The 26,548-nt window shown below is 38.7% G+C and overlaps 1 protein-coding gene across 1 annotated transcript; it reads left to right on the plus strand.

The window, feature by feature from the left end:
- The first annotated feature begins 1,102 nt into the window (after nucleotides 1-1,102).
- On the plus strand, nucleotides 1,103-14,031 carry NMUR2 (neuromedin U receptor 2). Its single transcript, XM_016164379.2, has 4 exons — nucleotides 1,103-2,190; nucleotides 7,700-7,784; nucleotides 10,007-10,132; nucleotides 13,009-14,031. The coding sequence occupies exons 1-4, from the start codon at nucleotides 1,474-1,476 to the stop codon at nucleotides 13,281-13,283; spliced, it is 1,203 nt and encodes a 400-aa protein (XP_016019865.2). The 5' UTR covers nucleotides 1,103-1,473; the 3' UTR covers nucleotides 13,284-14,031.
- Nucleotides 14,032-26,548: the final 12,517 nt, after the last annotated feature.

Genomic DNA, 26,548 nt, shown 5'->3' on the forward strand with positions numbered 1-26,548 from the left:
GCTGTCTCTCAAAAATACTGCTGCCATCCCAATCCGAGTCACTGCTGTTTCTTATATGGAATACTGTGCTGGCTTTTTGCCTACCTCTTGTTAAAACTTCACCCTTCTCAATTCTCCTGCTTAAAACTCTCCAAAGATTTCTCTCTGCGGTCTGAATCAGGTCCAAAGCCCCTGCTGTTTGAATGAGATCTAAACACTCTATCAAATCCCAGAAGAGTATGCGATCTGGTCCCTGCCAGTCACTTCTATCTAACCACTCGTACTCTCCAATTCACTTGTTAAGTTCCAGCTATCCTAGTCTTCCTGATGTTTCTGAAACATCAAGCTTGTTACCGCCTCAGGTTCATGGCACTTGCTAATACTTCTGCTGGGAATAGACTTTCCTTAGCTCTTTTATGACTGACTTTGCATCATTCAGAAATCAGCCCAAATGACATCTCCTGAAATGTCTTCTTTGAGCAACCTTGATAAAGGAATGCTTCCAGCCTTGTGTTCATATGGTCCCGTATCTTTCTTTTTCTTCATGGCATGAATTATTATCTGAAATTATATTATTAGTAGTATGCCTGTATATATTCAGAATTCCCTACCATAAGAAAAGCACCATGCAGGTTGAAACTTTGTCTTGCATGTTCACTGATGTTTCTACAAAGCCTCCAACACTGCCTGGTACATGTCCTCAAGAAGTATTTGGTGAAGAAAATAGAATAAATGAGTCTCCAATTTACAGAAAAGAAAATGAGGCTCTGGGAGTTTGGGTAACTTTCCCAGAGTCTTACAGGATTTCTGTGGGTGTGCCTGATCCTAAACCCCGCTGCCTTTTGCTGTAATGAGGAACTGCAGAAAGAGACTAAAGTGTCAGACAGCACACAGGGCTGCCTGACAGGCAAGTAAGTGTTTCTTCAGGCTTTCGAGTCTATTGTGGATGCAATCAAAACCAAAAAGGCACATCGATCATGCTTTCCCCAGGGATTCCTGAATTTCCAAAGGAACAAGATAACTTGAGGAATCTATTGATCTCCCGTTTTTGTCATGCTGTACCACTGACAAAGATCAATGGAGAGTTGTACTCTTCTACCCAAGACTCTACCATTCTAATTTGTATTTCCACCCAGAGCCCCGCAACTTTGCAAAATGCGCTGCTCAGAGCGCCCACACCTTATTTCAGGGTCACCACCACTGCCGGCTGTTTTGCCGGCTTCTTCACTTGAAAGAAACGTCTCCCTCTCCTCTTCTAAGCCGGGCAAGCAAAGGCAGCAAGCCTCGCTCACACTCATTGGCCCACAGCCTGTGGAGGGGCGGGGCTTCTGTCTCAGCGGCTCTTCAAAAGAGATTCTCGCAGGAGCACTCACCAGCTCTCGCCTCCTGCACTGAGTCTGTGCTTTCTTGTCTGCTTTCTCTTTCCTTTCTGGCTCATCTTGGGACAGAGACTCATACCGGAGGAAGCTCAGGTCTTGGATTTTAAAGTCAGGAATGGAAAATCATGAGAATGTTTCCTGGATTCCCCAGCAGGAAGAGGAAGATCCATTCAAGAAATACCTGAACAGCACCGAGGACTATCTAACCTTCCTCTGTGGGCCTCAGCGCAGCCACCTCTTCCTCCCCGTGACTGCGGTGTACTCACTGATTTTTGTGGTCGGGGTCACTGGCAATCTCCTGGTGTGTCTGGTGATTCTCCGGCACCAGACTATGAAGACACCCACCAACTACTACCTCTTCAGCTTGGCTGTCTCCGACCTCTTGGTCCTGCTCCTTGGGATGCCCCTGGAAGTCTATGAGATGTGGCGTAACTACCCCTTCCTGTTTGGGCCCATGGGCTGCTACTTCAAGACGGCCCTCTTTGAGACCGCTTGCTTCACCTCCATCCTCAGCATCACCACAGTCAGCGTGGAGCGCTACGTAGCCATCCTCCACCCCTTCCGCGCCAAGCTGGAGAGCACCCGGCGGAGGGCCCTCAGGATCCTCGGCATCGTCTGGGGCTTCTCTTTTCTCTTCTCTCTGCCCAACACCAGCATCCACGGCATCAAGCTCCACTACTTCCCCAATGGGTCTCTGGTCCCAGGCTCTGCCACCTGTACAGTCATCAAGCCCATGTGGATCTATAATTTCATTATACAGGTTACCTCCTTCCTCTTCTACATCCTCCCCATGACTGTCATCAGTGTCCTCTACTACCTCATGGGGCTAAGAGTGAGTATCCAAGCTGGCTGGCTTAAGAAAGCATCCTTGCTTTTTCTCACTGACTCAAAGTTTTCTAAGAAAAACTTAGAGATATTCAGGATTGGAAGGGAGCACACAGAAAGAATGAGCTCAGAGAGGAAACTCATAAGGTAAAGGCCTTGCTTCAATTGGACAAATAGTAACCACAACTGTAAATCACTTCCTTTAACTTCCATTATTCCTTACTCTATACCCATGGTTCTCAAACTTAGATGTTCCTACAAATAACCTAGAAACCTTACTGTAGATACCAACATACAAACCCCTCCCAAAGGGAAATTTTGATCCAGAGGGTCTGAGGGGGAACCTATTTTTAAATGGCACAAGGTGCCCACCCCTGGAGAGACTTCCATGCCCTGCGGTCTCCTTTCTGCCCTACTGCCTGACCTGAAATTTTCCTCTGCACCAATCCCGTCTGAGTATTGCAGAAACTATCCCTGCCTGTTTTATACTCCAAGACAGACAGACGGTTTTAAAGTCAGAATCTTTCCTGTGGTTGCTTTGATTCTTTGGTAGATGTATCAAGTTAAAATGAAAAAAGTATATGGCCTAAGTGAGATCAACTTGGACTTCCTTGAGCAGGTGGAAATTTAGGGATGGGGTGGTAAACAGAGTACATAAGAATAGAAGACTGTGAAGAGATAGCTGAAATTAATAGAAAATTATCAGAGTATGGAATATATCTCATAAGTTCTTGTGCTCATGCTAATAAACTGATTCCTTTCTTCTTATTTTTTTTCTGGATCTTAATTAGCTGAGAGAAACGATTTTTGAAAAGGGTGGGAGTGAGTCTGTATAATTCCTGTCCTGATATACTCTACACCCGAAATCATAGAGATGAGGTCTGACTGTGATAGTTTTATACCTATTTAAGGAGGTAGCTTGTGTAGAAAATAGTCATGAGACCATTTAGACTCTCATCAGGTCTGAAGCTCACATATAATATGCCTTTAGGCAAGCCACAAAATTCTCTCCTGGAATTAGTTTTCACATTTATAAAATGAAAATGTCAGATCAGATTATATCTAAGGCTTCTTATAGCTCTGACAGTCTATGATTCCTTTAAAAAAAAGAAGGGGGAGGAAATCTGTGACTGGGAGCAATGTGAGTTATAAATGAAAGACAAAGCAGACATCACTTTCATATCATATGCTTCAATACAGTTCTGATACCATGTATTATGTAGCAATTAACATACTCTTATCTCAGTGATGAGTATCTATGGTGAATGGCAAGGTTTAAGAAAGAAGAATGAATTCTAAGTATCACTGATGTCTGGACATAGGAGCAAATATAATCAGGCAGAGAGCTGTACTAGTCTCCTCCTGGAGAGCTGACCCCTATATTCCCAGAGACATGTCACCCTAGTCTAGCTCACTATCATGGCTTTAGATTACCCTGTTCATCTCATGGGGGCGGTGGTAGTGGTACTTCTGTGTGATTCCAAATATCATGAGCCCTATGAGAAATCTCTACTCCAAACTCATCAATAGCATATCATTCAGCACCAAATAATAACTTACCTTGGGTCAATTTGGAGGATATATTTAACTTTGAATAGGAAACACAAACACACACACCCCCAAATCAATTACTTTGAGTTTCACTTGGTTTTGTTGTCATGAGTCTTCAGCTTACCTTGTATCAGGAGCTAAGTGACAGCTCAGACAAGAGCTTAGAAACCACCTTAGTCTGCTGTGTGTATGTAATGCAACTTCCAGCATCTTATTCTCAAGAAGAATGAGGTGTTACTCAGAGGATACCAGGAAGGAACTATCTATTTACAAAGTCACTCCTAGAGGAAAATAAAGATCTCAACACTGGAGTCAGGAGGTAGGCCCTAGTCATAAGCCTCAAGGCCTTCGCATATGCTGTACCTGCTGCTGTATCTTCGCCTGAAATGTTCCCGCCATCTATCACTACCATCCATTTTGCCTTTCTAATTCTCAATTATACTTTAATTTACCTACACTCCCTCTGAGAAGCTCTCCCTGATTCTCTAGGTACACCTGGTCCCTGGATAGGTGCTCATGATTCCTAGTGATTTCTCTTCTGTGGATTTATCACAGACTAAAATTCTATACTTTGGGGTGCCTTGATATCTTTCTCTATAACTAGACTGTATGTACCTTCAAAACAAGACTTAGAAATACTATTGCAAAGGGCATTTTTGATCTAACAAATTTGAAAGACACCTAATCAACTCTGACAATTATTAAGTTATTGATTCCCTTGGCAAATCTAAAGTTATGATAGAATCTGGGACTCACTGCCTTCAGAAGGCAGAAAACCCAAAACTGATGAAATCCCAGGACCAGGGGAAAAGAAAGAAAAACAAATATATTCTTAAAGCTTTGTCATTCCAGGACACAAGTTTCCACTCAGCTGCTCATCAAATTTCAAACATGATGGAAATGGAAAACAGACGATCCCAAGGCGAGTTCCTCTCATCTGGAGGAAGTCCTGCTGAAGCCCCCAACTACTCATTTTTGCTTTTGCATACAGCATTAGAGCTTGATTTGGAGAGAATGCATTACAACTTATAGCGGAATTCAGCCATGCCAGAGTTGGATTGATTTTTTAAATAATAAAAAAAAAATTTTGTTCAGATATTTACACAAAAGCTGTCTTGATATTCTGAAGCTTACTCTCCACAAACTATATTAATGAACAGCTGGTGGAATGAGTGTAATCAAACAAAAAAATTGATCAGGATAATACATCAACCTGAATGATAACCATCCTCCATAGGCCCCCCTTTAACTTTCATCTCACATAGCTAGGGGGAGGGGGGAAGGAAGACTTCTGAGCTTCTTATATAGTAGCCACAATTTTTCTCTCCTCTCTTTGTAATTTGACTTTTAAAACAAAAGTTTGGGGATGGGTGGAAATAATTAATGGTTGAATATCTGCTTTGCCTGACATCTAAAGGAAAATGAAAGTATTAAGAAATAAAGCACATTTAATATTGACCAAACTGCTTGGATTCTATTCTACTATGTCGATCCCTTCAAATTTTATTGGAAAAATGTACAATATGCATACATTTTTCACTTTTCCTCTGGTTGGCCTGAAGTGGCTAATAGAGCTTGATATTCTTTCATTATTCTTCATTATGGACTGAAATAAAATAACAGAATAAATACCTTATAATAATGATAATTTTTTTAATGATGTAAAAAAATTAGAAATTTCAATAGATTTAATTGAAGATAAGTTAGTAAGATTTGTAATTTGATGCACTGTTCTTACCTTAAACATCAATGTTTTTCTTCTCAGCGCATCTGGCTGCTTTTGTGTATCAGCACAAGTACCTCTTACAGATGAATGGTACACGAGGAGGAGGATTTCTAGAAGGGATTTAGTAATCCACATGAGTAGGCCCACAGGTACAAGTAAATAACTCTACTTCATCAAAATTCAGTTTTTATTGTTTTTTGAATAGACTCAAGACAATAATCAGAATCACAATAACATCAATAATACATAGCTTAAGTGTCATGTGCCAGGTCCTGAGATAAGCACTCTACTTGCATTATTTTGTTTTACTAATATATTAATACATCTTACCACCTTCAGTTTCCATCCATCTAGTTCTAATAACGGTACAATATATTCCCCTATTTCTTTTCAAGTTCTCGGTGACCTTGAAAGGTCAAATCTCATGGGAACTTTAATATATCATTTTGTGAAAACACAGGCATATGTAGAGAGCACAAATATACTTAAGAGACAGATGACCAAGTTTGTTAATTATCCTACTGGATGCTTCAGGGCCACTGTGGTCCCGAGAGCCACCTGACCTCTAGGAGCTTACGTGTTTGTTAGGACAACAGGATATTGATTTGTTTAACTTTGGAGGCAACTTTTAATGACCTCTCTTCCAAGTCTTATTTAATTTTAAATATCTTCTCTAAAGTATTCTGTAAAAATGCCACCCATCCCAGGAAGCTAATTCTTAGAGTAGTCTGTTACATTGTTGCACGTAACCACACCAGTTTCTTCTTTAGTAAAATATGTTGCATTTTCCTTCCACCTAATGACCTCATTTCGTTCATCAGGACTTTCTGCATTACTAATGAGGGAACCTCAATTCAACCTGGCAAAATATGAAGGGGAGTATAGACCTGAAAAGCCCAGAAGTAGAGCTGGCTCTTGGTGGCGGTTTCAACCTCGAGACCCACACAGTGGCTCACTAGTGGCTCCGAACACTTTCTTCATGGTAGAAAAAAAAAAGCTGTTGTAATTCCAGACCTCAGATTCAGATTAATAAGAAGGGCTCCCACTGGCAGGCCCAATGAAAGAAAAATGAAACCTCCATTCCTAGCAGTACATGAAATATCTGAAATCTCATTGGTCCCTATTTACTCAATCACTGTGATTGACTAAAAGATGTAGCTAAGTTATTTAGGGATTAAATCTGGAGCTGGAAATAGGATCATTCCCATCCAAATTAATGACTAAAGATGGAGAAAGAGTAAATTACCTAAGGGAAAATTAGGGTATTATTGGTAAGAGAAGAGGGAAATAAATGCTAGAGCACCAATCGGCAAATATTTGTTATACTATTTTCTCAATGTGCGATGGTAGTTCATCATGAGTCCTTAAAGCTTCCTTTATTTGGCTGAATATATATAAATTTTAGTATGTTAGATCATGGCATAGATCTTCAGTGCTACGGGAGTTCAGAGGAAGGAGAGGACAATGGACTATAGTGGCCACCAAAATCTTCTAGGAATAGATGGGACTTGAACAGGACAAGAATGAGTGCTTGTACGAGCACTATTGGTATTTGAAATTTTCAGAGACTACTTCAAGAATCACTATGTCTTCCAACAAGGATGAGTATATTTAATATTAGTAAATCCGAATTTCCCCAAAAAGTGCTTATCAAGACGATACTAGATACTCCACTGAAAAGAGCTGGGGGTGGGTATCGTTTAGTCAAAGAAGCTCTATTCCCCTTGAGGCTGGGGCGGAAAATGTGGAGCATGGAAGGTGAGGGTGGGGGAAGGGAGATACACTATCTCCTATGAAGATTCGTAATGTCCATTAGCATATTAAAGTCTCTGAGAAGACCTACAATGAAGGCCATAAACTTCATAAAGCAGAAATATCATTTTTTCATTTTCTACTGCCTACCCACCATACAGCAGAGGGATTCTATTCTAATAGATGTATAACAAGTATTGAATGAATAAATGAATGAATGGAAAAGCCTATCTAACACTTTTTAACTTCATAATTTCACATTTTTCATAGAATACCTATTAACATACTATGTAAGTACAGTTACACAGAACTGGACATGGATCCAACTCCACCTCTATCTTATTGTTACACGTTTGATAAATTATAACATTTATTTTAAGTCCCAGGTTTGAGGCTGTGAAATGACTGTGAGAGTTATACTTCTTGAATTTTCACAGAGGAAAAAAATATTCCCCTTTCTTAATATCTCTTTCCACTTCCCTTGCAGCTAAAGAAAGACCAACTACTTGAGGCAGATGAAGTAACTGCAAATATTCAACGTCCCTCCAGAAAATCAGTCACCAAAATGCTGTGTAAGTCTTTCATTTTGTTTGTTTGTAAAATCAAAGGAGTTGCATTTGGTACTGAGAAAGTGCTTCTGGGTCCGGATCAAAATTCGCCTGAAACATAATGTTATGATCTGATCTTTCTTGGCTTACTCATGTTTCTAGGACCCGTTTCTATTTCTATTTCATTTTTTTAACACTCAACACAACATACTAAACTGCATCCACTGTAAGACACTCTGTGTGGTGTTTGGTAAATCACATCACTCTGAACTTTTGAGCCTCTCTTTCCCCTTCTAAAATGAGTGGATGATTTTTAATCTATTTGGGTTATGGGTGTCTTTAAAAATATGGTGAAAGCTGCCAACTCTCCACTCAGAAAATGCACAAATGCACATATGCAAATGTTTTATTATTCATTTCAGGGAATCAAGAATCCCTGATACCTATCCCTGGACCCCATGAGATCTTTTAATTCCAGGTTAAGACCATCTGGCCAAGAGTACCACTAAAGAAGTCATTCCACCTATGATATTGCATGATTTTACATAAAACAATACTCCCTCCTATATACATGAGAGGTATAAAAAAGTATATCCAGGCACTGATTTACACTCTCTCAAAAGAATTTATAAAAATACATGATCAAGTGCTGGCCTATCAGAGAGAGAGCAATGGACGAAAAGAGGTTCATAATATGCATTTCATGTCAAAACCTAAGGTACAGAAGAAACAGATCCTCCAGCTAATATGCATATGAAGCCCCCACTTAACTATGTGGCATTTATGAACAACGACAACAACAACAAAAGCAACTGTGAAGTCACTGAAGTTTGTGTTTTCTACTCTAAAAATCATCTTCTTGGAAATGTGGTAGCCTCTGTTGGCACCTGATCTTCCCTGTTAAGAATTCTAGCGTCTTCATTCTCTCTCCCCTTTCTCCTTGATCATAATTTACTCCCACAAAAAGACTTGAAACACATTCACATTAAAGTCACAGTGATAAAAGGGGAGGGTTCAGTTTTAACAGCAACTACATTTTTAATTAAAGGAAATTATATACAGTAATGAGCATATTAGAGACTTTTTCTTGGGGTTAGGCTCAAAGAAACTGCCAGATATTCCTAAAACCACATCACACGGGCAAACAACTTGCTCTGAATACATTTAATGACAACAGGAAATATGTGCACTGTTGAGAATGGAAACCTCGAATGTGCTTACAAATACAGGGAATTGTAAAAGAAGCACCATGTACCACCCATCGCCCAGTTTCAAATTTTATCTACTCATAGATAATCTTGTTTCATCTATTGCCCTGTTTCTCCCCTTGCCCCTATGAGATTTTGGGGGGGTAAATCTCAAACATCTTATTTTGGGAAAGGAAACTATTTTATAAATTTTTTAACTTCAGGACAGAAAAAATTAACTTCAGAAGAGTTTGTAGAGATTAAATGGCCCAAAGAGAAACCATGGTGCCACCAATCTCTGTCTTAGAAACTGAAACTAAGAAACTAGAAGGCACAACTTCCTGCGACTCTATAATTTTTTCAAAATAAAAAATAAAAACAAAAAGAGATTGGAAGAGATTCTGTACTCTAGATGCTTCTAAGATAACAGACACATCCCATCCCAACCAAAAGATGCTTATAAAGCAACATTATACTGAGGGCTGTTCTTTCTCTCTCTCCTTCCCCCCACCCCTCACAAAATATTAAATGATGGAATTCAGAGAAGCTTCTAGTTCTTTCTAGAGCAACAATGTAAATTCACACTATATTTAATAATTTGCTATTAATCTATGACTTTAAAGAACACCAATTCCTTGAACGCGACTATTTTATTTATATAACAATTTATGTGGTTCCAATGATCTACTTGCAACAATTCATTTTCCACAATAGAATGTTTTCGGTACTTTAATAAATTTGATACTAGTTTTAAATGTTTATTTTTTTTTATTTTATATGTTTAAAATATTTTTAAAATTTTAAATGTAAATTTAAATTTTTAAATTTACATTATACAAGAAATCTTGTACAATCATATGGAAAATTAATCCTAAATCTTATACAATTCATTTCTTAAGTTTAAATATGCTATGTAGAGGCTCTTTAGGATCTAGTTGATCTGTAATAATTATAGCTTAACAAAGACCAAGGGGGAAATGCTAGAAAGAATGGTGGGCACTGTATACCTATCCTCGCTTTGACTGCTTTTGCTCTCCCATTCATCATTGTTTTTTTCAGTTGTCTTGGTTTTAGTGTTTGCTATTTGTTGGACCCCGTTCCACATTGATCGGCTCTTCTTCAGCTTTGTGGAGGAATGGAACGAATCCCTGGCTGCTGTATTCAATCTTATTCACGTGGTGTCAGGTAAATCTTATCTGGTCTGGTTGCATCCTAAGTAACTGAGTAATTGCAGCTTCTTCATTTTGCTTTGAGCAGTAGGTTCTGTCTGGATGTGCTGATTTATCATGGGGACCTGCCATACTGTGAGGTAGTGCCATTTTTGGTGCTACTTTATAGAAGACCTCAACTCTGAGCATGATGATTGCAACAGGAAAATAGTCTAAGGATTCCTCCCAATGAACACATGACTGAATTGGTTCCTATTTATTAAACACCCATGTCCCTGAAATCTTAAACTGTCTTTGGCAAGTGTTACATACTCATGAAAGCCAACCAAAGGATATTCGCGGGGAATCAAGATCGGCCTTTAAGCTACTTTAACACTGCTTGCTGTGGGTGCGATAGAAGGTGGTGGAAACAATGGTAGAAAGGTCATTAAGTCAAAAAACCCAGATTTCCATCTCTCTTCTACTGTTAATATTCTGAGTGAGCTGAAGAACATGGCTTCCTTCATGCCAAACTTTCCTCAACTATAAAAACGGCAAAAACGCCTGCTCTATACGAACCATGGGCTGATGGTTAAAAGCAAATAAAATATTAGCTATTAAAAAGCTTTTAAGCTATAAAATCCTATATATCTTTTTATAATCATCACAACAAGGTTGTTAAGTAGATATTACCATCACCATTTTACTGTCGAAGAAACAGTTCCACAAGGAGGAAATGGCTTGCTCAAAGGCACATGGCTGGCAAATCGTAAAAACAGGGCTGAGGCCAAATCATCTAACTTCAAGTTCAGAGTTCTCTCATCTAAAATAGAGCAGAGAATGGCCACCTGGGTTCCTCTTTCTCAAACAGCACATCTTCCAGCCTTAGGTTCAGACCACTGGTTCCTGTACCTCTGCTCACCACCAGCTGGTTCAGAGAGGAAAGGGACGATCCAATTGTGCAAGTTAAGCTCCAAATGTGCACAGAGCCAAAAAAAAAAATTATATATATATAATTTTATATATATATGTATGTATGTATATGTATGTATACTGAATACCATGTATATTATTTAATAAAAAATTATATATAATTTTTTATATATATATGTATGTATGTATATGTATGTATACTGAAGTATATTATTTATTTTCTACTACCCTTTTTTTTTGCCCTCTGCAGGCTTTGTGTACAGCTTGTACCTGCACATTAGCACCTTCTTCCATGTTAAGCTATTTATTATTCTGGGCAAAATCTCAAAAATATTTATAGCTCTTATCTTCATGGTTAATCTGAAAAAAAAAATGAGAGGTTTTAAATGAATCGGAAAATGCTACTAGACTTAACTAGTTAACTGTACCTCTCCAGATGCAACAAGACAACTACTTTAAGATTTCCAAATTAAAGCATTTATAACATTTTCCTATTAAGATATCCTCTCTCCCTCCTCTACAATGCCAACTAGTTGACGCTACGGAAAATGCTTCCAGCCTGTCTTTTGATCTATTTCATTCATTGACCATATGCTTGTCAAATTGATTAATTAGAAAATTCTGCACATTCTGCCTTATCCCTGCACAAAACAACCATTCCCGCCTCTGCACGTTTGTGCGTCCCGTGCCTTCCCCCTGCAGTACTCGCTCCTCTCTTCGCCGACCATCTCCACCCACCTCAGGGACTGGCTAGAGTGTGAAAACCCCATTAAATCACCCATGACCATTACAGTTCTTGAATTTACGTCATAATATGAATTTCCATAGCATGACTGTTGCTATTACATGCTTTATTCTTAACAGATATTATTTGGTATTGTCCTATTGTTAATTATTTAAGTTAGGCAGAGATCTTGCTTCTAAGTCCTTGAAGAACAAAGTCTAAATTCTCTACCTGCTAATGTGCCTCAAACTTCCTGGGACATAATTAGAGTTCAATCAGGATTTATTTATTAAATGATTAACAGTCCATAAAAATATTCTTCTTTATTTCTTTCTTCCCAATTCTGTGCACAGGGCATATGGCTCTCTGAATGTCCTGAACTAAATAAATGAGGACAACAATGAACATGCTGATGATAATACCTATTATGTGCTTTGTTTTCTTAGCCATTCTCAGCCCCTCTGTGGATAAAGGCTCAGCTTGATTCTCATGATAATCCAGGGAGCTGTATTAGGCTCCTATTATCATTCAAGAAAGAAAGAAGTGCCAATTCTGCCTAAGGTCAAGATCAGAACTAAGACCTTTGATCCTCAACCTTAAGCTCATCTTGGGCTTTGTGGAAGCAAAATAGGATACGGTAATAAAGGAAGAGGGTATACCAAACAAGAAAGTGGCAGTGTGCCAGGCATTTGGTGGAGAAAATAAATGGCAAAATACACTTTCTCAATAAAGTTGGTTATAAAGTGGGAAGAACCATCAAGGGGAAATCTAAATAAGAAAGAACATCGGAAACTATTTCTCCGAGAAGATATTTAGCATAGAAAGAATCTCAGCAGGGACTATGCCTTGACTAATTTACCATTCCTCCATTACTTGCAGTTTCAAATGATAGATTTAAGCAAAACTCCGATGAGATAAAAACATCTCTCTTTCCTCTGATAGTTAAGCATCGCTCATTAATGCTATGGGAACATGTTCTTTAATTAAACGAGTGGAGATCAAAGAAAGATACAGAGCATCTCAGAGAGATCCCATGCCAGCCTAAATTTTTCCAAGACTCTTCAATCTTTGTGTTTGATTCCTATGTACACAGGTGGTAGAGCATTTTGTATTCCCAGTTAGAGTCTTGCATATGTTATCACTTCCATAAGAGGCGATCACAGGGTTTAGGCTGTTGTTAAACATTATGCTTCTCCCTATCACGCCTCTTCACTCAATTTCTCCTTGGTATGCCTCTTTAATCCCCTGCATTCCAGGTGTCTTCTTCTACCTGAGCTCAGCTGTCAACCCCATCATCTATAACCTACTCTCTCACCGCTTCCGAGCGGCTTTCCGGAATGTGATCTCTCCTTCCTGCAAACAGTGGCATTCCCAGCATCACCCACAGGAGCTACCTGCCCAGCGGAACATCTTCCTGACAGAATGCCACCTTGTGGAGGTGACTGAAGAGGCAGGTCCCCAATTCCCTTGTCACGTGTCCACCTGCAGCTGTCACGTCCCCACAGTCCCCTGTACAGGACGGGTACCATGAAAGAAACTCTCAAGGAGCTGATATACCTCCCTGTCTCCACACTGCAGGGAAGGACTGCCCATAATTTACATCTTCTTACATGATATTAGAGAGGTAAAATGGCTCTTAGGATTTATATACCCATTTCTAGTTTGTTTGTTTTAACAAATGAGAAAATTGCTACTTAAATCTAGACTTAAAAACCAGACTCTCCTGATTTTTAGTTATCTTTCCACTATCCTAACAGCCTCAAGCCTCTTCACTAGTTTATGACGAGAACATGACTAGCAAAGCATGGCACTGATACTTTGCATACTTTCCACTAATGGGAACGATTTGTTCTGAGTCATCCATACACTGAGTCAGGCTGCGCACTTGTGACTCCTGGTCCCTGTCAGCCACAGAAGCAAGACATGTAGATGTGCTTTCCCTTCATACGATCTGAAAGGTCCATGTCGGAGTCTCCCCGCAGCAAACTATTTACTTACAGTCTCATATTCTGCCATTATGATGTGGTTCCATAGAGTTCTGAAGCCTTCTACTTTAAGAGACCTCCCGATAACACGGGAATGCTCCTGACAACTATTATTCCCCCCATCCCAATCCCCAAATCACTATCAGTCATTCCTCACCAGGAATGAGATCAGATACAAGTCCTACCGAAGGAAGAATGGGGAGAGAAAAAAGAGACATGAACTATACCAAACACAGACTTAGTTGTTTTCACAATTTGGTCTAGATTTGGATTTCTAAAGTCTTACTTCATAAATAGACAGTAGTGTGGTCTCGTATCTCAAAAAAAAAAAAAAAAAAAAGACAAGTTAAATGATAACTACTGGTCTCAAATCCATGACTTTTAGACATTTGATCGTTCACTACATATATAACACTCTTCATACACATAATGGGAAAAATCTACTTCCCAGACTCATCTTATAATAAATATTCTACTCAAACTGTATTACTCATTCTTATGAAAATGTGCCCAGTTTTCCCAGCTGCACATATTTGCTTATAGAATGCCTCTTCATCTCCAACCGCCCTCTGCTGCTATCCTACCCCTTCTTCAATTCCCATCTCGATGGGGTACCTCCTCCATGAAACTGTTTGATTTATTCAAATAGATGTTGTATCCAAATTCTCTGTTGCTTTATGTCCCTTAAGCTTTTCCTTTACTCTGCTTTGTGTTTCAATGATTTATATTTTTGCTTGGCCAGAATGTAAATTCGTCAAGCACGAGGTATCTTTTGTTCATCTCTGCTGTTGCTGGAACCCTGGCAATGTATCTATCACAGTGGTGATGTTCACTAAATATGTGGAAAGTGAGCTGACTTCATATTCCAATGTACTGAGCCAAACAACAGCTCCAAACAGAACCATATTAAGAATAAGAAGATTCTACTTCTGACAGGGATACTTGACCTTCTATTGGCCCTTTAATCAGTTGAGTTTATAACAGCACGTCTGCCATGCCTGTGGTACAAGAAGGCCCCTCCCAGTTCCAGGGTTTACTGATGCTGAAACATGCAAGTCTCAGTTCCAGGGTTTACTGATGCTGAAACATGCCAGCTCCAGCTTTTAGTCTCTGCACTTTTCCTACGTTGAATAAAACACCCCTATTGATAAATAGGGGTCTTGGTCTCTGACATCATCATTTTCTAACTGAACAGGCGTCTTCAAAGTGATTTGATATTTTTTAAATCTCTTTGCTAATTACGAGCCAACTTTAATGAATCTGAATTCTCTAGTGATGATTTATGCTGGTGAGTAGAAATCTCTGGTCCTTTGTAGATCGATTTGAAAAGACTCAGCAAAACAAAACCTCAGAAATAGAGAAGAAATAAATTTCTTTTTTTACTTTTTAAAGCAGAGACATTCTTGATGAAGCTCTAGTAGGGTTAATACCTTAATACCTTAAAATCAACTCTCCATAACCAGGACTAAAAATGCTGGTATAGGTAAATGGAGAGAAGAAGAATCAACACTAAAATTAAAGCTAATAATTTGGTTGCTGAAATAAAACTTTGGTCTACTTTTTGTTTTCTCCTCATTTACCTTTTTTCTCCTAAAAATTTAACCGCACCCCCAAATGATCATTTATTCACCAATTTTTTTACTCAACAAATCTTCACTTAGTACCTAATAGGTAAAATGCATTGTGCCAGATTATGAATTTCCTGGCCTTAAAAGTTTACATCTAGTAGAAAACATTATTTTTGAAAACCATTATAGAAATAATTATTTAAATTTCATTATGAAATGTGCTACAAAATAAAGTACTATGGGACTATATAAAAAAGGTGTTTGGCCAAGTCAGGGGGCAATAGGCTTAATTAAGTCTAGCATTAAAAAGAAATTAAAAAGTGAGTATTAATCAAGGTTTGGTCTATACATACATACATACATGCATACATACATACATATATGGATATATATATCCATACATACATACATACATACATACATATATGGATATATATATCCATCCATCCATCCATACATACATACATACATATATGGATATATATATCCATACATACATACATACATACATACATACATATATGGATATATATATATATATCCACATATAGGAAGCTTATATTTCAAAATGAAAATTGAAATGTCACAAGTTCTAGAATTAGCTTATATAATAAATAGTCCACATAAAATTAGTAGAACAAAGAAAGACACTAAAACCAAATTGTTCAATGCTACTCAATAGGGGACCTGATCATCACCTCATGAATACCTTGTGAATAATAGAAGGAATTTTGTGAATAACAGAAGCTAGATAGTAAACATAATTCATAAAACACAGGTAACTTAGCCCTTCCCCAATGAGATGTGACTTTTGAGTCATCCAGTAATTAACAAACTTAGTTAACTGAAGCAATGACATTCAAAAGGTTGCTTGTCAAATTCATTTGTCGAACCAAAAGAGATAGCAGAGATTAGTAATCTGAGACCCATGAACAGGTATCAGGATGTCTAAAACTCCCCTGATATTATATTAGTAATTCTTATTATGTACTTTTTTTTTTCTTGGAGAGACAGTTTATAGCTTTGATCAGCACCTCAAAGTAGCCTCTGACTTAATTATAATCACTATTGTAAAGTGCCCTTAAGAGTCTTACATGGAGACATTCTTTTAATGGATGAATTGTAATTCAATGAAGGCATTGCAAAATAATTAAAAAGTATTATTATTCCAGAATAAGAATCCAGGATGTAGAAGCATCAGCTGTTCAGTGCTGGTGTTGCTAGGATTCGTCTGCAAAATGTACTGTCGCATATAAAGGAATTTTGAGAGCCTGTTGCCAAATGACCAGTAGCTTGAAATCGGCCAGCGGGAATATTTATGGCACAGAACGGCAAACAGTGCACATCCGCACACCGCTATGAATATGTCAGCAGTCCGCCATCTTGCTTTAACATGTGTGATTTGTTTATAGAATAGATGCCCAATAACACTGTTATAATTACAGACCACTTAAAATTGTGGTTAACTCGTTGAAAAAAAATAGTCGACGGACCAGATTTTGACCGAGGTAAGAGATAAAATATTCTGAAACATGTTAATTATGACATAAAAGCCTAATCAGCATTTTATAATTAACCCGCAGTGGAAAAATTACCCTTGGATACTGTTCATTAATATTGGTGCAGAAAACAGCAACAGATCTACACGTACTCCTCCCTATACATCTCTTTTAAAGATCTCACAGGATTCACTGTAAAGAGAAGTAGAATTTCCACATTCTCTCTACTTGGCTGGTGACTTCATTTTTCAAATCTGTAGAAATGTATTATGTAAACATTGTATGAAAGCTTGAGGTTGTACCGGCTAATGCAAGACAAGCAAAGGTTCAGTTCATCCAAATGATCTATTTCTTTTTTCATCCCCTTTAAATCACTAAATCACATTTGAACTCTACATTATATATATATACACACGCATACATATGTATGTATATATACATACATATTATACTTCAAAAACATTTTCTAGGAAGTGCCAAATGTTTATAAATTTTAACTAATCTATACATGACCTAGAAATTGCTGCATATACCTAATTTAACCACTGCCCGTGAAATATATACATTGTAAAAAACATATACCATAAATTTCATAGGCTAGAATGGTTAGACTGAACAGATTAAAAAAAAAAAAACTAAAAAGAAAAGCAATTCATTATTTTCAAAGACGTGAAATAATGTGTATTTTTAAAAGTCTACATTAATGCACAGATAAGGACTTGTAAGCAAATAAATATTTTGAAAATAGGTCTTAATCAGGCTTGGGTAAAGTTTGCTTATTTGAATATTATACCAACAGAAGAACTATCTTATCATAATTCCTTATCTCCCTTTGTAAATGCTGAAAATTTTTAGTATTGATCCTAACTTTATTACCAAGTGTTTAATAACAGAAACTGAAAGTTTTACTTCATAATATTCATTTGTACTATTATCTCACTAAGTTCTCACAACTTCACCATGAGGAAGGTAATGTTACTATTCCCTTTCCTTTACACTTAGGAAAATAGACAAACAAGCGCAAGTCTGAGTGATGCATACGACAGTAAGTATTTACATGTCAGTCAGCTGGGGTGACTCCACTCCACCCCAAACTGGGCACTGACAGGAGACACAGTGGCCACCTGGAGTATGTGCTTCTCGTGGTAGGTAAGTCATATGGCCAATCCCCACTCACCGTGAGGCCATCGCCCCACCAAGGGTGGGATGTATGATCCAACCAGAGGGAGTGAAGTATCAGGACTAAAGGAGACACACATCTAGTAGGTGGTACAGTGCATTTGGACCCCGAAGTATGTGAACTCCAGTGTCTGAGCTCCCCGTTACGCTACACCGATTCCACATGTGACTCCATTTCCTGGGCATCACTGAAAAAGCCTCTCCGGTTTAATGTCATCCTCAAATATTACCTTTTCACTTGCTTCCCACTAAATTATTACTACAGATCGGAGAACAAACATAGTAGTCAAGAGCATGGACACTAGAACCGGATGCCTGGGTTCAAATCCTGGCTGCGACATAATGAGCTGTGTGGCTTTGGACAAGTTACCTAATTTTTCTGTGGCCCAGTTTCCCCTTCTATAAAATGGACATAATGACAGTATCTATATCATGGTGATTACGTGAGGGTTAAATAAATTAACATATAATTTGTAATGCTCATAGGACAGTGTCTGACACCTAGGAAGTGCTATAAGTGTTTGTAGGAGAATAATAGGAATGGGGGTATTTATTGTTTCATGAAGATACATTTTTTAATACCATTTCACTTTAAGTTTTTAGAAAATGTTTCTGTCTTTAGCAGCACTCAAATGTAGGATGATCTAAATGAGCTCGATACCAGGAAATGTGTCAGACATTTTTTTTAGTCATTTCCACCAGATAAACAAGCTGCCTAAGATTCCATCACCGACTGCTAGGATTTCATTAATAATGAGGGCACGAATATGTACTGAAGATTGTTTCTCTGTTGCATGAAAGATTAATCAATATTATGATAGGACAGTCAGCAAAACTACAGGCAACCAGGCTGCAAAAGATGGCCAAGCATATTAATTGTTTCTGAAGGCCTTTGGTCTGTCTTCAGCTGGGGGAATTAAATGCCTGTTTTGGGGCTCTCAGAATTAGAAGTCAGAGGGCTAAGGATACAACTACTGTGATCATTCCAGCCTAGACACCAAGCTCAGAGAAGAATAACAAGGAGACAAGCCTGGGGTACTGACTGCTCCACTATTTCTAGTACCAGTATAAATAAAGTTTACCTGCATGATCATCCAGAAACACTCTCACACCCAGAATAATGTCTGACCAAATCTTGGATCCCATGGTCCGGTCAAGACATAAAATTAATCATCACAGGACTCATGTGTATTTTCACACATTAAGTTCTGTGGCTCCTGAAAACTAATCTCTAGTAGTTACTTTTTTTGTGAGTGGAATAACTATAATTCAAACTTAGTACGAATAGTTCCCATCCTCACCCTCATCCCCTGACACAGTTACTAGAAACACTCTCTCATCTCCAGATCTTGAATTTCTACCTCGAAAGATCACTTCTCTTTTAAATTACAAATACTTGTAAGTTACTAACACCTGTATATTAATTTTTTTTCTTAATGGAAGAAAGTCAAGATATTACAGAAGAAGAAATCATTTCTGTATGTCAGATTGTTTAGCCCTGACTAGATCTGTGGTCCTCAATGTCCAGAGACATTTTTTATTGTCACAAATAGGGGGCTGCTCCTGACATCTAGTGAGTAGAAGCCAGGGACCTCTTCAACATTCCGTGGTGCCAAGGCAGCTTCCCCCACAAAAAACAAAGATGTATCAGACTCAAAATGTCAACAGTGATGAGGCTGAGAAACTCTTGGCTAAAGGAAAGAAAAAGAAAAGAAAGAGTTTGATTGTTTGTTGGAAAAGCCTGACCAAACTGGAAGGGATCTTAAAGCGTAAAATTAAACTGCCTCTCTCTTGACAAGGAAACCAAGGTTCTGACTTAAGTGCCTGAGGTGCTGCAGCTGGTCAGCACAGAGGAAGGACCAGAACTCATGCCCTCCGATGCCCATGCAAGACAGGTTCTGGTTACTCTGCCATAAAATAGAAATCTGAGTAACTACTGGACACTGTTTTAGCAATTTTTCAAAAGAGAAATAATTTAAAATCATAAAGCTGTATAATGTGTACCTGGGTTGAGCAGACTATAAAATGTACCCCTACAATGATGCCATCTCTTGGTACTCATGTCCTGTGTGATCTTCTCCCCTTGAATGTGGGATGGACTTTGTTGACCTTCTAACAACTAGAATGTGACAGAAATGACAGGATGTCACTTCTGAGATTCAGTTGCAGAAAGACTCTGGTATCTCTCCTGGGCATGGGCCCCTCTCCCTCTCTCTTACATAGTTTTCTCTGGGAAGCCAGCTGCCCATGAGCCTGGAGGCGGATCCTCTCCCAGTCAAACCCTGAAGTGACTGCAGGCCTGTGGACACCTGGACTGCAGCCTCCTAAGAGATCCTGAGGCAAGACACCCAGCTAAGCCACACCCAGAATCTTGACCCCAGAAACTGAGATAATAAAGATGCATTATTTTATAAGTTTTATAGTAATTCGTTATGTTACTGTTATTATAGTAAAAATGTAAAAATCTTGGGATTGCTTAAAAGGTGGAAAATAATTCAAGTATTAGCATATCTTTACAATCCAGGAACTTTCAAATAACTCTGGGACTATTCTACTGAACTGAACTGAATTGAATATAGTGAGACCACCAGTACAGAATCGACTCAAATGTCATTCGGCCTCCTGGGTATATTTGTTGCCAACAAAACAATTTTAATTCATATATTTTTGACTCTTTGGGTATTATAAGAAATAAATTTTAAAAAGGAAATGCAATCTTTGTATGTCCATAAGTCCTATTGTGTTTATTTATGCGCTAGAAGAAACTGTCACTTACAAAGTAAAAGAAATAGCACATCATCTAGTAGGTGCTGTTTTCACCCACATCTAATACATTCACAGAAAAAATACTGAAGACTCCCTAGAGATATTGAAAAAACACTTTACTACCCCCAAGTGGACATATGAGTTATTTTTACAGAAATAAAATATAAAAATGGCACCTTCGGGGAGGGGGAGCGGGGGTGAGGTACATACACGATGATTATACATCAGACTCTGTATCTCAGAGCTGGTTAGAACCCTGTAACTGGTGAAACACGTTAATTCCGTCTACGATCTATCTTATGCGAACATTTCTAGTTGTCACTGTGCTGTCTACCAAAGCATCTCAGTTTCTTGGCAGAGGGCTCTGTTTTCGTTGTTCTAGTGAGTCTTCATTTCTCTTGCAAACCATCTGCAAACCAAGTAAGATCTTTCATGTCGTCCACACTACTCTTAATGTTCTTAGTGATTTCCAGAAAAGGAAATGCTAGAACTCTCCGCAAAGCATATTCGAACAATCTAGAAAATTGACTTTTTTTTTTAACTTTTCTGGGGTCTTACTCTAAAAATCCCTCCAAATATACCACTTCCTTTGTGAAAATGATTCAATCATTTCTAACATACAAAGAATTCTTTAGTCTTTAAGACTCTGGAATTTTTCTAGGTTAATTTGTCGGTCACATCTCTGCGAGTTCAGTTTGCCAAAATTTGAGTCTACAAGTCTAGACAAACCGCCTCTCTGTCAGACGTTTCCTAAGAAGACATGCGATTTTGGAGTGAAACTGAAGCTTAATCACCAGCCTAGAGCTTTACTCCAACCCTCTCTGCCGAGTTCAGCAGGACTATAGCTTAAGGACTTTTTGGCAAACACTGAAAAAGGTCAAAAAGAAGTATAGTTAATGTGATAAGGAAGTTAAAATGGCTCATATAAAACGCTCGATTAAAACCACAAAATGCAAAAAATAAATAACTAAATGAAAAACAAAAACAGGAACAAAGAACAAGGGCAACAAATAGGAAACAGTAAAGAATATGGCAGATATTAATTTAACTGTATCGGTAATCACACTAACATCGATGGTCTAAATGCACCAATTAAAAGGCAAAGATTCTCAGAGGAGATCAAAAAACAAACAAAACTGTTATCTTGCCTATAAGAAATGCATGTTAAATATAAAGACACATGTAGATTAAAAGTAAATAGATGAAGAAAGAGATACTATGCTAGCACAAAACAAAAGAAAGCAGGAGCAGCCGTATTAATTTCAGACAGAGCAGACTTCGAAGTAGAAAATTGTTTACAGATAAAGAAGGGTGAACATGGACTTGGATTAGCTGTAAATGTATATTGCAAACTCTAGAACAACCACTAAAAAAAGTTTTCAAAAAATTTCTTTCGTTTCTCCAGCTAATGCTGAGACCAACCACTGTCCCTCAAAACCTGACCAGTGGAATACCCACTGGTGAGTCTCTTAAAACAACGCAGGTTCCTGAAACTCCAAGCACGTGATTTAGGCGAGGGCCTGCTCTGCCAACATGCCGTATTGCTCCCCCTCCATCCCCTTCGACTTCCTTTATGCATGCCCGGCATTAGATAATAACCCGAGATATAAATCAAGAGGAAGATAGGAATCCCCTCGCGTGCCTTCAGTTACAAATTATGTGTTTCAACATGGTGTTTACACTGGGGTATTGGACACTTGAGGAGCCATTAATAAAGTGATATTTTGTTGTTGTTATTCCATGTTCCCTTATGATACTACTTGTCCAGGGATCCTATGAAAAGAAGTGTCTTTCAGACCAGAATTTGGGCATCTTTAGGAATCAGAACCATAATGCCAACCTTAAACTGCAAAGCGCATTTTATCCCTCTGTTAGAGACTCACATTCATAGCGGCATATTAAAGGCTCTGTCATGTCCTGCAGTAAATAAATTTGCTTAACCTTGTTTAATTTTAATTTCCATGCCTGTGTGTTCATTGTATCCCAATGAGGTAACCTCATGGAGGGCACATTTTGGGAAATGTTAGGATAGACTAGAGAGTCAGCAAATTTTTTCTATGAAGCACCAGACAGTAAATATTTTAGGCACTTACAGCCATATAGTCTCTTTCACAACTATTTAACACTGTCATTGTAGCATGAAAGAAGCCATTGACAATATGTAAATGAATTAGCCTGGCTCTGGTGCAGTAAAACTTTACAAAAACAGGTAGTGGGCCAGCTTTGGCCCATGGGTTATGGTTTGCTAATTCCTAGTAAAGACTAAAAACAATTCAGTGACTTTTTTTTTTTTTTTTGACGTTTTCTCTTAGGTCTACAACTTGATTCTATTTTTTAGGGTCTTATTCCTTTTATGAGAAAAAATGTTGGCGGTAAAAAACAGAATCGATTCGTTGTTTTGACCTAAACCAATTAGAGTAAGTTTTTGCTTTGTATTGTTTTGATCTCTCCCTCCCTCTCTCTCTATCCTTTTTAAATCTGCAATTAAGAGTTCTGGCCAGGACCACTTTCTGGAAAGTGAAATTCAAAAGCACTGGGCAGAAACCCAAAATGAGAGAAAAGATAATCATGGCCAAGAAAGGATGGGAATGAGAAGTAGTGATCCTATAAAAGACAAGAGAGCCTTTGCCCGTATATGTCTATGGATTTTCCCTTTATGCTTCCTGCTAGAACCCTTACCATTTCCAAGGTGGCCTTGCTGACCTTTGCAGTCTATTTCATCGCTGATCCACAGGGGAGGGCTTTCTTCTACCCGGTGATAGGGAGAGGTTCAAGGAATAGCGAAAAGATGGCCTCAAGCTTCCATTTAAGATCAGAGTGACTAACATTTACAAATAAATCCATTCCTCTCTATCTTTTCTTCTGAGTGTTGTTTTAAAAAAAAATTTGATCCATTAAATAACCATTTTTTATGTATACTATACATCTCTGCTCCATTTATCTGCTTCATTTTTACAGCAAAATTCCATCAGTCTGTATTCCTCAGCTTCCACCTTTCCTTTGAATCACTCCGATTAAGCTTTTCTCTCCACTACTCCAGGAAAACCACACTTTATAAGCTTGCCAGTGACTCCAGGTATCAAACATCAAGCCTCTTTTTGCTCATCCTCGCCACAGCATTGACTTATTTGATCTTCTTCCTTATAAAAACACTGTCTTCATTGGCTCCCTGGACACTACTCTTGTCTTCCAGCCGCTTAGCGAGCACTTCTTCACTACCACCCTATCCAAACCTTCCTTCTCTTACCTGATCTATCAAATAACTTCAGACCCAGCTTTCTTGATTCCACTTTTATCCCCTGCAGACTGTTCTCTACTCAGGAGATGGAGTGATAGTTGATTTGATGCTTTAAAAAATCTTGATCTGTTCAAAATCTACAAATGACATGCCAACACAACTGGAACAAAACCCAAAACTACTAGATGGCCTACAGAGGTCCTGCATAAAGTGTGGCCCCGACAACTCGACTTGCTCCCAATGCCACCCCACAGTAAAACAGCCTTCTTCTAATCCAGTCCCACCCCATGCCCTCTCTGCCTGGAACAGACTCCTCCCTGGCGTTCTGATGGCTTGCATCTTCACTTCAGGTGGATCTCTATTCAAATACTGTGTCTCCAAAAAAACCTTCCCGAACACTTCCCTCTTCACGGTCTGGCCCCCTTATCCTACTTTAATGTTCTTCGAAGGGCTCATCGCATCTTCATTGTCATATATTTATTTGTTGGTTGGTCTGTCTGCCCCAATAGAAAATTAGTCTCGTGAGGGTAGGGATCCTGTCTGTGTTGTCCACTGCTCTATCCTCAGCACCTAGCATGTAGCCAGGAACACAGATGTTCAGTAAGTATCGGTTGAATGGACTGAGCACTGAGACATAAAATACTTACTTATAAGATATATTACTTACCAATACTCTGTAAACCTAATTCAAAGTATGAGATGGAAATGTTGAAGAGTCATGCATACAATGACAAAGATATAAGACAGAGTGTCTGCTACCAAAAAAAAAAAAAAAAAAAGTGGGAGAGATGAGTAAAATTTTATGAGAGCATGGTTGAGTTAAAAATTACCTCTGACTGGGCAAATGCTTTACAGAGTAGATGACGTTAAGCTGAACATTAGAGAATGAACAGTATTTCGTTTGAAAAAGGGGAAGAAGGAACGCCATGAAAAATGCTAGGGAGGTAAGAAATCATGTTTATTCATTCACTTAATGAATATTTATTGATTTTCTATTATGAGCTTGCTAGGCATTGTTCTAAGTGCCGGGGATTCGATAATGAATGAAACAGAGAAGAATACAAATTACAGCCTCGAAAAATTTATGTCCTAGTGGCAAGAGTTGGTCAATAAGAAAATAAACAAAGAAATACAGCACAAAATTGCAGATCATGAAATCAGCAGGGTCATAACACATTGAGGGATGGAATAAAGAACTCAAAAGGATTGTGCAAGAGATAGAGACACTGCTTGGACAGGCTTGGGACAGACTTGTCATAGAAGTTCTGTTAAGTAAGTCCTGGAAACTAAAGGATGAGGAAGAGCCAGCTCTGCCCAGAGATGAAGGAAACCATACCGAGCACGGGGAACGGCAAGGGCACAGACAAAGGAGTCATTCGTATGCCTGCTGACCATTTCTGGTTCTTCACCCCCCAGGCATATCTAGGATGGCGCTTCCTAGTTCTGGTAGTAGATGAAGCCTTGTGATTAATTCTAGCCTCTCAATTGTGAGCAAAGTAATATGCATCACTTAATTGCTGATGTAAGATCTGCCAGAGTTAGTTTTCCCTTTGGAATAACAATTAACGATTGCTGGTAGGCATGATGGCTGCTTCATCATCCCAGGAACCTGGGTAACAGCGATAAGCAGAGACCCTCTGCTGTTCCATAATAATAACATTTAGGTACATTTCTGTATGGACATATTTTCATTTCTTTTTGGTAGACGTCTAGAAATAGAATTGCTCGGTCATATAGTAACTCAATATTTACATTTGAAGAAACTGCCACACTTTTCCAAAGTGGATGCGCCATTTAACATTCCGACCAGCAATGCATGAGGGTTCCAGTTTCTCTGCATCCTCACCAACACGTGTCACTGTCTTTTTTATTATGGCCATTCCGATTGGTGGAAAGCGGTATGTATCACTGTGGGTTTTACTTGCATTTTCCTAACAACTAATGAACACACGACTTAATCGACACTGAGTGAGAATGTATGCAAGGAGACCCCTGAGGAGGTGCTTTCAAAAGTCCAGATGACAAATCATGAGCAAGGTGGTAACAGGGAAGAGGGTGTAAACTCCCATGCAGCACGAAGGACTTGCATGAACAATGCGCTAAGAGACTTGACTGAATTTAGTCTGGCTGTCACCTGCACTGGGCCATGTCTCTAAAAGGACTTAGTTCCCGTGCTGATTCTTTGCTTTAGAAAATGAAATGTTACTGAATCGCAAAATGTGCGTTCTTCCAACCCACACTGCCAAATCATTTCTGGTAATTTACCCTCCACTTACTCCTTTCTGCAATTGTCCGTTTCTCCATAGCCCCCTGATCCCTTTCCATTTCCCCATTCTCATTCTCCTGTAGCCCCTTCCCCCCACCCACTGTTTTACCTTTAAAAACTTCAGTTATCACTGTCTTAGTTGGAGTTGAGCTCAGTTTACACTGGAGTCTCCCTCCTACTGCATTAGTCTGAGGGCAATCTGTGTTAGCACCTTTTACAAGTTTTCATGTGATCGCTCTTTGACCAGGGGAAGAAGATATATTTCAGAAAAAGAACAAAACATCATGATAGAGGG

This window comes from Rousettus aegyptiacus, unplaced genomic scaffold (genome assembly GCF_014176215.1).
Source record: "Rousettus aegyptiacus isolate mRouAeg1 unplaced genomic scaffold, mRouAeg1.p scaffold_m13_p_7, whole genome shotgun sequence".
In the NCBI taxonomy this organism is placed as follows: Eukaryota; Metazoa; Chordata; class Mammalia; order Chiroptera; family Pteropodidae; genus Rousettus; species Rousettus aegyptiacus.

What these genes read in the sequence shown, in the direction of transcription:
- NMUR2 (XM_016164379.2), top strand. Translation starts at nt 1,474, where the DNA reads ATGGAAAATCATGAGAATGTTTCCTGGATTCCCCAGCAGGAAGAGGAA. An exon ending in ATCAGTCACCAAAATGCTGT is followed by an intron (nt 7,785 to 10,006) that starts GTAAGTCTTTCA and finishes TGTTTTTTTCAG; the next exon opens with TTGTCTTGGTTTTAGTGTTT. An exon ending in TCTTATTCACGTGGTGTCAG is followed by an intron (nt 10,133 to 13,008) that starts GTAAATCTTATC and finishes CCTGCATTCCAG; the next exon opens with GTGTCTTCTTCTACCTGAGC.